We start from the raw sequence: 14,532 nt of genomic DNA, 5'->3' as shown, positions 1-14,532 counted from the left end.
TGATGCTGGTTGGATGGTTGTTTTGCTGATCACTTTCTCCAGTCTAGTTTTTTTTGTTTTCATTGTTGTTGGTACAGGTGTACTCGTGCTGGTCTCTGTCTCTGTTCCTGGTGTTTTGATTGTTGAAGTTGTGGTTGGGATCAAGTTTGTTGTAATTGTATAGCACATTGTAGGCTCTTTGGAAAGTTTCAGAGGGTTCAGTTTCTGATTCACATGAGTTATTGCTTTCTTAGCCCAACCTTCGTTTGGATCTGAACAAATAGTTTTGTTTTTCTTGGTGTGAAATCTGTTAGGGGGAATTGATTAGCTGTCAATATTTATTTATCCACCATTTAATTACTGAATCTGTGTAAAATTTCAATTGTAATATATAAGAACTTTGAACTTACCTTACTGCTCTGATAGGACATGGCGGTGCAGCTTGCATAGAATAATTCATAATGGCTTCAACTGAAATTTTGGTTTTTGACACTCTTAAACAACAATTTGGTGAAGGTCCCTCATCTACAGGAGAAACACATCATTGTATTCAGGTGAATAATCATTACATTAACAGTATAAAATTCACATGTACATTCTCTTATAAAGCTATAATGTCAACTTTTCAATTAAGTGGAAGTTACTGAGGTCAAGCCACAATATTTAACCAAAGAGCTCAGGAATTAAAACAATCAAATCTCACCTGCTACCACAGCACTCATCCATCCTATAGAGAAAAGAATGGCAGCAAATAGAGTGAACTTCATCTTGTTCTGTTGCTCACTTCTAATCATGAATCTTTCTGCTGGGCTGAAGGGTCTATGCTGAGGGAGGTCTTTCAGCCCACAAAGCTCGCCACCCTCTGCTATCACTTTTCTTCGTCACCTAGGCCCACAGACACCTCAGTCGGGGACAGGAAAAGATGACTGATGAGTGGAAGACCAAAAACAAGAAAGAAAGAGATGCATTCAACCACATAGAGGAAAGTAAGGGGTTACAAAATTTCACAATGAGCATTCAACATGGCTTAATTTAGTTTATTGTGGCATAAAGTATTGGTCCGCGTGACCAATAAAATTTTTGCTTAGCTACATAATGGCTCATTTGCAGTCTCTATTCCTGGTTAGGTTTTAAAATTAAAATGTATTATTATTATAATTGTTACTATTGTTGTTATTATTAATAATATTATATTTTTATTTTTAATGAAACAAACAAACAAATTAATAAATAAAATTAACCCTTAAAAAGTGCTGTTAAATAGTACAATGCTGATACCAGATATTATTAATTTTATATAGCTTGGTACAGATTCCAAATCACATTATTCATCTAATATGGTATCTGTTTATTTTTTGTTATGTTTTTATTTAGTTTGTTATAGAAATGGTACAAACCAATAAATTATAAAGATTAAAACATATGCTAATTTGCATCTGAAGTATCTTTTTTTCTACCATTTACATGATACTTCAAAGAGTACCATGGCCTTTCCGATATGTGTCTAAGAAACATGGTGTTTCCAAAAATTTTGCTAATACCATGGTAATTTTTTGTAAGTGTATAAAGTATGTACATCTAGATCTGACTACATTCACAAACTACTGTTTCTAAACAGAATTGGCCTGACTCAGGTCACATGATGTGCTTGCTTACAGCAAAAAGTATGTCATATTCAGCAGTTAAGGTTGACTAAACAAATCTTTTGAGTTTAACAGCAACATTAAAAAAGGCCAAAATGAGAGTCCATGCATCTAAAAATGGAATCTTTATGCACTTTGTGAGCATTAGGTATAAAATGTGGGTCTTTTAATTTTGTGTGGGTGTTGCAGAGTACTTAGGGATTATGTGTTCTTTGTTCATGAAACCACAAACGTTTTATTCAGCTTTACTGGGATCTTCCACGTCTCAACAATACCTTAAAACAAAACCAGCTCCCACCTAGCTCTCACCTACACTTAAACAGAGACCCGTGAAGCTGTTATGATGTATTTTTTCTCTGTATGACATTCAGAATGAACAACTGCACATAGTTTAATGCCATTATACAAATGTTTCACATTTTATAAGGTTAACATTTATGAGTTTGTTTACTACTGCCCTATTTACTATATTACAGTGGTCCTTTCTGGTATTATATAAAAGTAAATATGTAGACCTAAATGAACAACCACATGCGCATTTCCTCTTTCGAAATCACATACAAGAAACATGGTGCATGATGTCCTTTGAGCTATTTGTAGAAAGTTCTGGTGTAGATGCGAGAAGACAGACCACAGCATCACACTCTGTTCTGCGAGAGGAAGTAGTGACTGCTATGCTGCACCTTATTATGCACTATATGCTAAACTCTAGTAAACCAAAGAGCAGTCGGTGGGCAATGTGCACATCTTTGAAGTTTCAGTATGTGCTGACCAGAATTACACAAACTTGGCCTGAGTCATCGGAAAAGATTAAAGTTGTATTATAATTATAATTACGGCCAGGATACTTGTTATTACTTCATGTTACGGCTCTGAGTTGCACTCTCGTTTTTCAGCAGTGTTGGAAAAAATAGATCCATACTTCAGTAATAATACTGATACCACACTAATGTATTAATGGATAGTTCTGCCCATTGACAATTCTATAAATTACTCATGATTCATGTTGTTCCAAACAACATGAAACAACAATAATAATAATAATAATAAAAAACGTAAATTAAGAAAGGCAATATACAAAATAGAAGTTATTGCACAAAACATGAATACAAATATGACAATGTGACTGAAACCACACTGCTGATTTTTCACTTACATCACCTTATTCGTTTATTAGACTTAGAAGTTATCCTCTATTGGTAATATCAGTATACAGGCATAAAAAGTTGGCCAAGCTTTTCCAACAGATGTTTTAAGGTTGTTTGACGCAAAAGTATTTAGATTGTTCCTTCTTTAAACAAAAGTAATTATTGGTGTTGGAGTCTTTTATTCTTATCATGGCATTCTTATCTCTCTCGTCTATAGTTTTTCTTCTTCTGTTCAAGTTCTGTATGTAATCCTGGACCCAGTCTTCTACTGGAGAAGAGCAAATTTTTTTGTTCCCCACAGTTATGAATCTGTAAATAAGTTATATACATAAATTGTTTTAATATTGTACTTTAAGACATACAATTCTAATAACAGTCCATTAAGAATAGATTATGCAGTCTATCAGATAATAGTCGAAATATAAAAACAAGAAATAACAGTCTATCAGATAGTAGTCGAAATATAAAAACAAGAAATGACTTGATGTTATGGTACAGCTCTGACAGAGCAAAGCGGTGTTTCTTGAACTTTGTAGTCCACAACTTCACGAAACGTTGGTTTGTTTTTTGTTACTGCTAGGCAGCAGTCCTTGGTTGCAGATGATGTGACTGTAATAAAACCAGAAGCAGAGACTTATTATTTATAAAGCGGTAAACATTGTTTTTCGTTATTATTTATAAAGCGGTAAACATTGTTTTTCATGTCAGTATGGCCTACATACTCTCAACAACCTTTCCTCACCAACTACTAAATGTTACTGTTTCACCTGTCTTACATGTTGTCGCAGTACTCTGAGAAGATTCTGGGTTGTCTTTGGACACTGAAGTTGGTTGTATGGATGTTTTGTTTTTCTCTGTTTCTGGTCCAGATGTTTTGATTGTTGTCCTCCCATCCACTATCGCCTTTGCTTTTTTAGCCCAGATGCTGTCTGGATCTGAACAAATAGTTATGTTTTTCTTGGTGTAGAATCTGAACATTAAAAATAAGAATAACACAGGATAATACAATATTATAATACAGAATAATACAGTAATATTGTTGATTTATAATACATTGATTTTTTTTTTATCTTTCTTTATTTATTTATGTAATTATTTATTTGTGTGTGTGTAGTTTAAATTATGGTTTGTATTTATTTAACTCTGAACTTGCCTTACAGCTCTTCCAGGACATAGATTTGTGTTTTGCATGTCATAATACAAAATGTCTTCAACTGATATTCTGGAGTTTGTCACAGTATTACAGCAGTCTACTGGATGTCCATCACCTGTTGAAGAAGAACATCATCATACATCATAGCTACAATGTCGGCTCAACTTCTCTACATTTCAGGTGAGTGAAAGTTACTAAAACCAGATGTTTTGATGGTCGTCACTATTGGTGTTACAGGTGTACTCGTGCTGGTCTCTGTCTCTGTTCCTGGTGTTTTGATTGTTGAAGTTGTGGTTGGGATCAAGTTTGTTGCACTTGTATAGCATGTTGTAGGCTCTTTGGGATGTTTCCGAGAGTTCATCTTATCCACATGATTTATTGCTTTCTTAGTCCAACTGTCGTTTGGATCTGAACAAATAGTTTTGTCTTTCATGGTGTAAAATCTGTTAGGGGGGAATTGATTAGCTGTCAATATTTAATTACCCACAATATCAGTTGTAATATATAATAGCTTTGAACTTGCCTTATTGCTCTGATAGGACATGGCGGTGCAGCTTGCATAGAATAACTCTTAATGTTGTGAACTGGAGTTTTGGTGTCTGACACACTTAAACAACAATCAGGTGAAGGTCCATCATGTACTGGAGAAACACATCATTGTATTCAGGTGAGTAATCATTACATTAACAGTATAAGATTCAAATGTACATTCTCTTATAAAGCTATAATGTCAGCTCAACTTTTCAGTCAAGTGAAAGTTACTGAGGTCAAGCCACAATATTTAACCAAAGAGCTCAGGAATTAAAATGATCAAATCTCACCTTTTACCACAGCACTCATCCATCCTATAGAGAAAAGAATGGCAACAAATAGAGTGAACTTCATCTTGTTCTGTTGCTCACTTCTAATTCTCAATCTTTCTGCTGGGCTGAAGGGTCTGTGTTGAGGGAGGTCTTTCAGCCCACAAAGCTCACCACCCTCTACGATCACTTTTCGTCATCATAAATAAATAAATAAATAAAATTATAAAATTAACTCTAAAAGAGTGCTGTAGCATTGTACAATGCTGATACTAGATGGTATTACACTCTAATAACTCTAAGGGTTCAACCCACAAAAACGCTGGGTTCAACCTTTTGGGTAATTTTATTGGGTTATTTTAAGAGAGGTGTTATATAATATAATATATATTTAAATTAATTTTTCTATTCCAATACAAAATAAATAAATAAATAAATAAATAATCAGCATCCACTTAAAAATTGCTAGAACCATAAAACATACTGTAAAGTGTTCATCTAGGTGTCAGCTATAATGCACACAATTCATATTTTTGATAATTATTCAAATAAACTGTAAATCAAATGTAAAATATTGCTACTTTTCATTACCGAATGGATTTAAATACAAATTTAAAGCTCAATAGCATTTGAACAGAATGATTTACTTTCATAAAACATACTGTAAAGTGTTCATCTAGGTGTCAACAATAATGCACACCTTTTATGTTTTTCATAATTATTCAAATAAACTGTAAATCATATGTAAAATATTGCTAATTTTCATTACCGCATGGGCTTATTTTACACCTTATTTTGCACCTTCTGTTTGCGGCTGAATACAAATGATCATAATAATTTATATATATAAATATTTATATATATAAATGTTCTAAATGAGTTGTTTATTAGTATTTACTATAGATTTATGCTGTAAAAAAATAATTAAATGTCTAATACGTATAGGGGAGAGTGGGGCAAGATTAACCATTTTTTACTTCTGTGGTTCTCAAGATAAGGGAAAATTATGCAGAAGTACAAAGAAACTATCTATCCTATCCTAATGAAAGTATTCATATCATTTTAAATGATCAGAATGTAGACAAAGGGTTCTAAAAATATGATATCATTTTAAATGATCAGAATGTAGACAAAGTTTGCAACGGGTTTGGGGTACTGTAGGTTGACCCGAGTCGAGTCAGTGGGTGAGATGCACCTTCTGGGTGAAAAATGACCATCTGACCAAATCTGATTCAAACCCATGTTAAATAAATAACAATATAAAAACTAATTTAATAATTTCCTTACAAACAATCTTTTATATGTTTATATTTCTTTTCGTAAAGTTAACTTTAACAACATAAAACCAACCAAATGAGGTTTCAATTTCAATATTTAATTGTTTGATTTTTTGAATTTATGTGTTGAATATGAGAGTTGTAGCCTTCCTAAAAACAGACTAAACAGAGAGTTTGTTGGCCATTAGTGACTACAGGTGGAAATATATATCTGATTATAATGTGAAAAGCATTTTCTGGTTCTTATCAGAGAAGGATTTGGTGCACGTGTACACTGTCCCTATCAAATAAACTACAAATAATATGTATATGATAAACTAAACCAGTAATATCACATTAAAACATCAGTTTATAATGGGGTAAGTTAAAATGCTGATTCAATTTACCACACAACATATGGCTCACTTTTCCCCATAGCTGCCATTTTGGAAAAAAATAGCTACTGTAGCTTACCAGTTCAGGCTAATATTTAGCTAAATGATTGGCATGGTTTTATTGTTAAATCACTTATCATAAATATTTTTAGACCTGGATAAAGTTGCTTTGATGTAACAACCTTTACCTTTGTTACCTTTTTTTGGTTTGGGCCACTGCCCCTGAAAATGTCTGTGCACGGCCCTGAGTTTGACGGAAGTATTAATAAAGAAGATTAAAAAAATAATAATAAATAACACCTTCCTAATGAATAGTTTTATTGGTGGTTACATGGGGGCTGAATGGAAGACTTGACTAGAATGGGGCTTCAGCCACAGATGGGAATAAAATTCATCAATCAAAGTGATAAATGAATCCCCAGTGGTCTAAGTGACAGAAAATACAGATAACAGACATTTTAACAAAAGCGACTTACATTGTAAGATATATATTTTTTTCAGTTTAGACATTTTCAGGTAATTGAATCCATGACCTTAACATTGCTAGCCCATCTATTCGTATACAGTAAAAACAGTGATATGTATAAAGTAAATATTGAACAGTCAGTATTTTAACCATTTACTTTAGGATAATGAGATGTAAAAAAAAAAAAAAAACACTTCAATGGGAATTCCCTTCCTTTATATTTAGCAAACTTTTCCATTTCAAGTCTTAATACTGTGAGAAAAACTAAACATGTTCAGCAAAGCAAACAACAACTTCAATGGGAATTCCTAGCTGGTTTTTTTATTTCAAGTCTTTAGGCTTCATGGGTTATTTAAAAGTTTCTTTGAATAAATTTATGGTTTTCAGTTATATAGTTTTAGGTGTTTTATGTGTTTTGTTAGTTATTCTGTGATTTGTTTTTGAATTGATATTTTTATTTTTCATGTTGTGGAAAAACACTGCTCTCATCATTTAATTATCTATCCCTTTATTACTGAATCTGTGTAAAAATGTATATTGTGTACATGTATAAAAACCTTGGACTTGCCTTACAGCCCTAACAGGACATGTCACCACATCTTGTATGATATAATCCAAAATGTTTCCAACTGGTGTTCTGGTGTTTGACACAGTAATCCAAAATGTTTCCAACTGGTATTTTTCTATTGGAAAATTATTTGAAAAAAAAAAAAAAACATCAGTAATTGTATTCAGGTGAGTCACCGTGGCATTCACAAGAGATTCACATATATGTACACTCTCTCATAAAGCTAGCAGCTCAACTTCTCAAGTAAGAGTTACTAAGGCCAGAACACATTGTAACTCTAAAGAGCAAAATAAATTTTACCTGATACTTCAATACTCATCCACCCCATAGAGAAAAGAATAGCAGTAAACAGAGTGAACTTCATCTTGTTTTCTTTCAGACTTCTAATGGTGGTTGGTTGGTTTGTTGGGATTATGTTTATGTAGTTGTTTAAGTGTTTCTGTGATTCTGTGGGTTGTTGATTGGGTTGATGGTTATGTTGAGGAAGTCTTTCAGGGCTTCTGTCACCCCCGAAATGAAAAATAATTTTAGACTATTTAGCTTGCTTTAGACGAAAAAAACACTAGTTATTGAGTAACTGGTTTATTTTCATTATGTAGTGTTAAACAATTTATACAGAAATACTTTCTCTTTCTCTTTGTCAACCATCAAATACAATGAATGATGCACCTTGCATTGCTCCGACTATATATGTTTATATGTGCCATGTTACCAAAAATGCAAACAAGAGTAGCTGATAGACTTTAATTTTAGAGTATTTAGATTTGCTATTTTTTTATGTATTTACTGTTGTTTATATACATTTTTTTTTCATTTTATTTTGTATTTATGATATTTTTTTTGTGAGATTATTTGGTTTTTACAATTATTATCTCTCTAACCAAGTTTAAATGAAATTTAATATTAATAGTTTTAACTTTCAATCTTTTATAATTCAGTATTTTAATTCAGTATGTTAACTTAATATATGAATATTATGTTAGAATGTTCTGTTATTTAATCGCAGTATTGACTTATAATCACATTATGCGAGTACAAGTGTTATTGGATATGAGTTCAGGAACATCGTACCCCAGACTCACGAACTGCCGTGAGACTGGGTTGCAAACGGTCTCCTAAGTCTCAAATAAATAAATGAAACCGAAAGGCGCAGATTTTAATCTAAGCACAAATGTGACATTTCGAGCAAAACAGTATCTGCAATAACCGAACTTCAGCTGTGTTTCACATGATTTGTGGCACTCAACGTTGATATAGCCTAAGAAGGTATTAAGTTAGTATATTTTTGTGCGTGTATAGGCCTACATGTATGCGCTCCAGTTAGGCTATTTCGATCAGATTTAGAAATGCACATCGCTGTACATTACATGTAAACCTCCCCACTACATGATTAAGTGATCGGATTACCTGTAAAGCCGAAGTACGATGAATCAACAAAAATTGACCATAAAGCTCGGGATTCAAATTCCATGAATAATAGTTTAAATAACTAAAGTAGGCAGGAATCACAATGTGGGTGGGCCCAGGGCCGGATTTACGCAAAAACATTCTAGGCACGTGCCTATGATTGCTCGTCTGGGAGGGGGTGGCTAAACACAATGAAGGGATATCTAATATTTTTTGTTATACTATGGGCTCTCTACAGCAGTAAAAGAACCAAAAATACAGAAGACTTTGAGCAAATAAATATAACAAACAATAGGGTAAAAATGACAAACTATTTCCATGGTTTCCATCTTTTTTTATGTAGGGAAATCAAGGTATTTTTTTTTTTTTTTTGTAAATTTATGTATTTTTGACTCACACACTGTAGCATATATAACCAGCAGTGAAATGTTCTGTTATCAAAATAGGCCAACACAACTACACCTGCTTGAAAATTGATGTATTGATACAGCAGCAAATGACATGAAACAGTTTGAAAAAGAATCACAGAACAGAAAATACCATTTTAAGTTTAAGAAAATGGATGTATTGATTATTTTTTTTTATTTGCACCTCTTAATTATTATTATTATTATTATTATTATTATTATTATTATTATTATTATTGAGTTTATAGGGTATGGTGGTTTTGCTGCTGTAAACACTACTGTTTATGTTGTAGAAAAAAATATATTTCTGTCTTATTTAAAATAGAATTCTATTCTAATCCTGTTCTGAATTTATTAATTTTTGAATGATAATGATAATAAAAACAGGACCGATAAGTATAATTCAGAGGATGAGGAAATCAGTATAAGCCTGCTTTAACAGTGTTGTGATTATTTTTAAGGCACTGAGTTTTTTAAATAAATACTGTAATAATAATAGTTCAAAGTACTTTTTAGTCAGATAACATAAAAAAGACAAGACCCCTCAACGCACTTTAAACTTTTCCCAATCACACAGCAAGAATGAAAGAGAACAGGCACATATGCTATTGCTATATGCTATTGCTATGTGTTGAACTATGTTAGCTGCATTCTGAATATATTAAATAAATATTTAATTTTAATAAAATTTTATTTGGGCAGGTGTGTTCACATAGAGGTTTCTAGATTTAAATCTAGATTTAAATTCAAAGAGACAGTATCGATAGTCTATGCATGACCTGACGTTTTATTCATATCTAAAATGAGTAGATGTGAATATCAGGAGTGCTGAACACTCTCCTGCAGTGTTTCATTCATACCCGAAGCCGGAGGGCTTCTCATAGAAGTAATAACTTATGACCTGCAGGAAATCCCTAATATGGATAAAAGTATCAGGCTATCACTGTAGCTGAGCTGAATAAAAAGCAGAAACGTTTTTACTGATGAAACATGAAGACAATAAACAGATGATTGCGAAAATTTATGGTTCGTGTGTGTTTTACAACATCTCCAGATAATAAATAAATGGCGTAAACTAAATGAATAATGCAATAATGACTGACATATCATTTAGTATAGAAACTATAAATTATATTTCCTGCCTTATTCTATGATAAAAATGGGGAAAAGTTGGTTGCAGTAGCCTTTTTAAACCAATAATAAAATTGTTATTAGGAAAATATTGAACAAAAATATTATAGCTCCTTGCTGCAGCTAACTTTACACACAGCAATATAAACAATAGCTGTGCATGCTCCTTTCACTCCGTTCTTGTAAAATAATAATAATTTAATAATGTAAGTATACAAGCACACCGCTCTGCTGAGAACTTCACTTACCGGCAGCCGCAGACGTTATTGAAGGTATCCTGGTAGTGTGCTAAATTAAAAGTGAAAAAGTGAAAGTGACGTGACATACAGCAAAGTATGGTGACCCATACTCAGAATTCGTGCTAAACATTTAACTCATCCAAAGTGCACACACACAGCAGTGAACACACAAACACACACTCGGAGCAGTGGGCAGCCATTTATGCTGTGGCGCTGGGGAGCAGTTGGGGGTTCGGTGCCTTGCTCAAGGGCACCTCAGTCGTGGTATTGCCAGCCCGAGACTCAAACCCACAACCTTAGGGTTAGGAGTCAAACTCTCTAACCACTAGGCCACGACTTCCCCCTTACTTACATGTGTATTAAAACTATGTAACGACTTGGCCACAACTTCCCTCTTACTTACATGAGGGATCGTCCCGGATGAGATCGTCAGGTAAAAGGTCATCATGTGGATCACTTTATTTATGACTAAATTATTATTTATTAATTTTACTAAAAAAGGCCACTTTGGGCATCAAGGGGAAAAGGGGCAGGTGCTCAAGCTCTTTTTAGCTCATTGTTTAATTATCCACCCATTTATTACAGAATCTGAGCTCTCATAATTTAATTACCTGCCAATGTATTGCTTACACTTGCCTTATAGCTCTGATAGGACATAACGGGTGATCTTGTATAGTATAACTCACAATGTTTTCAGCTGATATTATGGTGTTTTACACTGTAAGACAGCAGAATCCTGGACGACCATCACCTATTGGAGAAGCATATTGTTGTATTCAGTTGAGCAATCATTACATTCACAGTATAAGATGTACACACATGTGCACTCTCATAAAGAAACAATGCAAGCTCAACTTGTCTACATTTCAGTCGAGTGTTACTAAGGCCAAACTACAATATTTATCTAAAGAATTTAAATAGTGAAAACTCACCATACACTGCATTCATCCACCATAAAGAAGAAACAAAAACCATAAACAAAGTGAATTTAATCTTGTTCTGTTGCTCACTTCAAATTAGCCTACACTGTTTGGCTGACAGGTCTCTCTGCTGAGGGAGGTCTTTCAGATTTGCATTGGTACGTGTGATTCAGGTAAATAACTGCTGCATGCAAAGATAAATAAATAAATAAAAATATTATATATATGAGAGCATATATGAAAGCAAGTACATGCTCTCAAAGAGCAATTGAAATTAAAGTGAAGATGTCCACTGTTACTCACACAAGTAGAAATACTGAGAAACAACTTTTGCAGTTGTGAACTACACGTCCCTTATCAGTCAGCGAAAGTGAAAGAGATGTGACATACAGCCAAGTATGGTGACCCATACTCAGAATTCGTGCTCTGCATTTAACCCATCCAAAGTGCACACACACCGCAGTGAACACACACCATGAACACACACCCAGAGCAGTGGGCAGCCATTTATGCTGCAGCACCCGGGAAGCAGTTGGGGGTTTGGTGCCTTGCTCAAGGGCACCTCAGTCATGGTATTGCCGGCCCAAGACTCGAACCCACAACCTTAGGGTTAGGAGTCAAACTCTCTAACCACTAGGCCAAGACTTCCCAGTGCCTTAGTACATGAGTTTGTCTTTTTTCTTTTTACTATGAATGGGCATAGAATACCATGTTTGAATTTGTTTACATCTTTGTATATGTGTACTGACTATATGTATGTGCATATTGCACATTGTCATCTGTTGGAGTCTGTATGATTATATGTAAATTGTTTCTGCAATTTCTGGAGCACGCTCCCAAGAATTTCACTCACCCAGACACATGTGCTGTGGTGATGTGACAATAAAAGAGACTTGACTTGTCTTGACTTGTATACTTTTTTGCCTTTACTCTTTAAACTTTTATGGTTATTGTTGACTTCTCATCTATACCAAGATTAAAAGTAAACTGAGCCCAAGTGACAGCAGCACTTATCTATCATGTAGTGAACAAAAATCAGTTAAAGAGTAAACTGGATCTGTCCTGTTCCACACTTCAAATTTTTGGCTAGGTTACTAGGGTTTTCCGTGGGGGTCTATGGACCCCTGGGGGTTCATGAAGGTACTGCAGAGGGTCCATGGAAAGATCACAACAGAGCATATACACATAATCTGTGATTTGTGATTTATTAACCAGTTTAAATTCTCGCTGCCAGGAATTATGAAAGAGTTTGTTTGATGCCAAGCAATAACATTACCAGTCACAGACATACAGTTTACATTTAAAATGTAAGCTTAGCTTTAAAAAAAAAGAAAGAAAATACATATATATATATATATATATATATAAAGCATTTTCCACAGTATTTGTCCTCACACTTCTTGTTCTTCCCTTTTACAATCTGATCTCATTTCTTTGGGACCCTTATATGAGACCCATTTGTGATTGTCTTTGGCTTTTCCATATACTCTTCTGTCTTGTTGTCACTCTGTTCCATTGGCTATTTAGTGGCAGCTCTGTTGCTGTTTTTGGATCTGCCCTTCCTCTGCTCCTCTCAGATGATGCTCCTTCTGCATGTACAGGATCCTGCTTTCTAAACTTCATCTTTGCTTCATCCACCTTCCGCATGGCTCTCTTTGTCCAGGCACTGTTAGGATCAGAACAGAGTATTTTCCCAGATACAGTCTGGATCCTGGAAAGGAAGGATACTTTGTTATTAGTGCTCATTTTAGCAGATTTTTCTGTATCTGTTTTCTGGATCTTTTTATGGACTTCTAGCAAAGATAACTTCATATTAAAATATTTATATTGTCTTTATTGCAATTTATGTATTTCTACCAAAGTCAAACAGACAGTCTAGTTAATATTATGACTTTGTCCTATTGGGACTTACTTACACAACTGCTGTTATAGGACATAGTTCTTTAGTTTGTATTTTGTAGCTCAATACTTTGTCCAAAGGCGGTCTGCTGTGTCCTAGTTTGAGGCAACAACTCAATGGAGGTCCATCTGTACATGTAAACACAATAATGACTAATTAATTTCAGTGGTTGATTATTTATAGTTCATATTTCATGTTGATTGAATGTTTTAGTACAAAGTATTCATTTAATTTTCACACAAGGCAACGTGTACAGAAAACCACTCGTTTCTACAGCAGAGCTACCAAGGTAAAGTCTCAAAACCACATATGCACAAGCTTTAACTTTACTCTCACTTTATATCACATGCACCATACCACAAGTCATAAAGGCACCTTGTTCACAGAGAAAAACTTACCAGCAAACACACCGAAGGACCCGAAACTGACCCAAAAAACACAAGCCGTGAAAATCAGCATCACCTTGATCAAGTCTACTGGCCAAACTGCTCTGTCCAACTTAGACGACTGTGTTATTAAAGAAGGAGGAAACCACACATCTGCCTACCTGCTGAAACATAGTAGTATTTGTGGTAACATGGTTGCCCAGTGGAAGACATGACTATGTGCTGTTAATTCATTTACCAACAGACTGGAATGAAAGCTGTGATAATATAGTAAACCTAAGTTTAATAAATAATAATTATATTATATAATAAATATTATAAAAAAGATAATACATATTTTTTGAAAGGAGTGTCTTATATATATTATAAATATTATAATAAATATTTTTTTTATTTATTGAAATAATTATATTTTTATTTAAAATTAGTAATATCATTAATATTTTGACTGCAAGAGAACAGCATTTATTTAAAACAGAAATCTTTCTTAATCTTTTAAATGTCTTTTATATCACCATTGATCTATTTAATACATCCTTGCTGAATATAAGTACATTTTCTTTAATCTGATTTTTTTTACTTTCTTAATTTTTTTTAATCTTTTAAATGCACTTTCCAAACTAAAATTTTTATAATTCATGAAAAAAAACATTTTATAACATGATATTGATGTACCATTTTCACGGTAATACAATGTCTGATTTTTAAAATGGGTTTTAAAGGATGAATTTTGA

The 14,532-nt window shown here is 33.6% G+C and overlaps 1 protein-coding gene, 1 long non-coding RNA gene and 1 pseudogene across 3 annotated transcripts; all 3 read right to left on the bottom strand.

Moving 5' to 3' along the window:
- On the bottom strand, positions 1 to 1,177 carry LOC109112457. The gene is made up of 3 exons (XR_002021559.2): positions 683 to 1,177; positions 390 to 504; positions 1 to 286 (listed from the first exon to the last, which is right to left on the bottom strand). It is a non-coding gene; the product is annotated as an uncharacterized LOC109112457 (long non-coding RNA).
- Positions 1,178 to 2,853: 1,676 nt separating this feature from the next.
- On the bottom strand, positions 2,854 to 5,010 carry LOC109111425. Of its 2 annotated transcripts, none has more exons than XM_019124365.2 (7): positions 4,745 to 5,010; positions 4,447 to 4,564; positions 4,125 to 4,366; positions 3,924 to 4,038; positions 3,547 to 3,740; positions 3,260 to 3,379; positions 2,854 to 3,077 (listed from the first exon to the last, which is right to left on the bottom strand). In XM_019124365.2, exons 1-7 carry the CDS (start codon positions 4,806 to 4,808, stop codon positions 2,875 to 2,877), a joined length of 1,056 nt encoding a protein of 351 aa, XP_018979910.2. In that variant the 5' UTR covers positions 4,809 to 5,010; the 3' UTR covers positions 2,854 to 2,874. The 2 variants fall into 2 exon arrangements, with proteins under 2 accessions (XP_018979910.2, XP_042633725.1); XM_042777791.1 differs by having other exon boundaries at positions 2,854 to 3,080; positions 3,263 to 3,379.
- Positions 5,011 to 12,644: 7,634 nt separating this feature from the next.
- LOC109067535 lies at positions 12,645 to 14,076 on the bottom strand (annotated as a pseudogene).
- Between the last annotated feature and the right edge of the window lie 456 nt (positions 14,077 to 14,532).

This window comes from Cyprinus carpio, chromosome A2 (assembly GCF_018340385.1).
Source record: "Cyprinus carpio isolate SPL01 chromosome A2, ASM1834038v1, whole genome shotgun sequence".
Taxonomy (NCBI): Eukaryota; Metazoa; Chordata; class Actinopteri; order Cypriniformes; family Cyprinidae; genus Cyprinus; species Cyprinus carpio.
The sequence above is the reverse complement of the archived record's forward strand: the minus strand, read 5'-3'. Positions and strand labels throughout refer to the sequence as shown.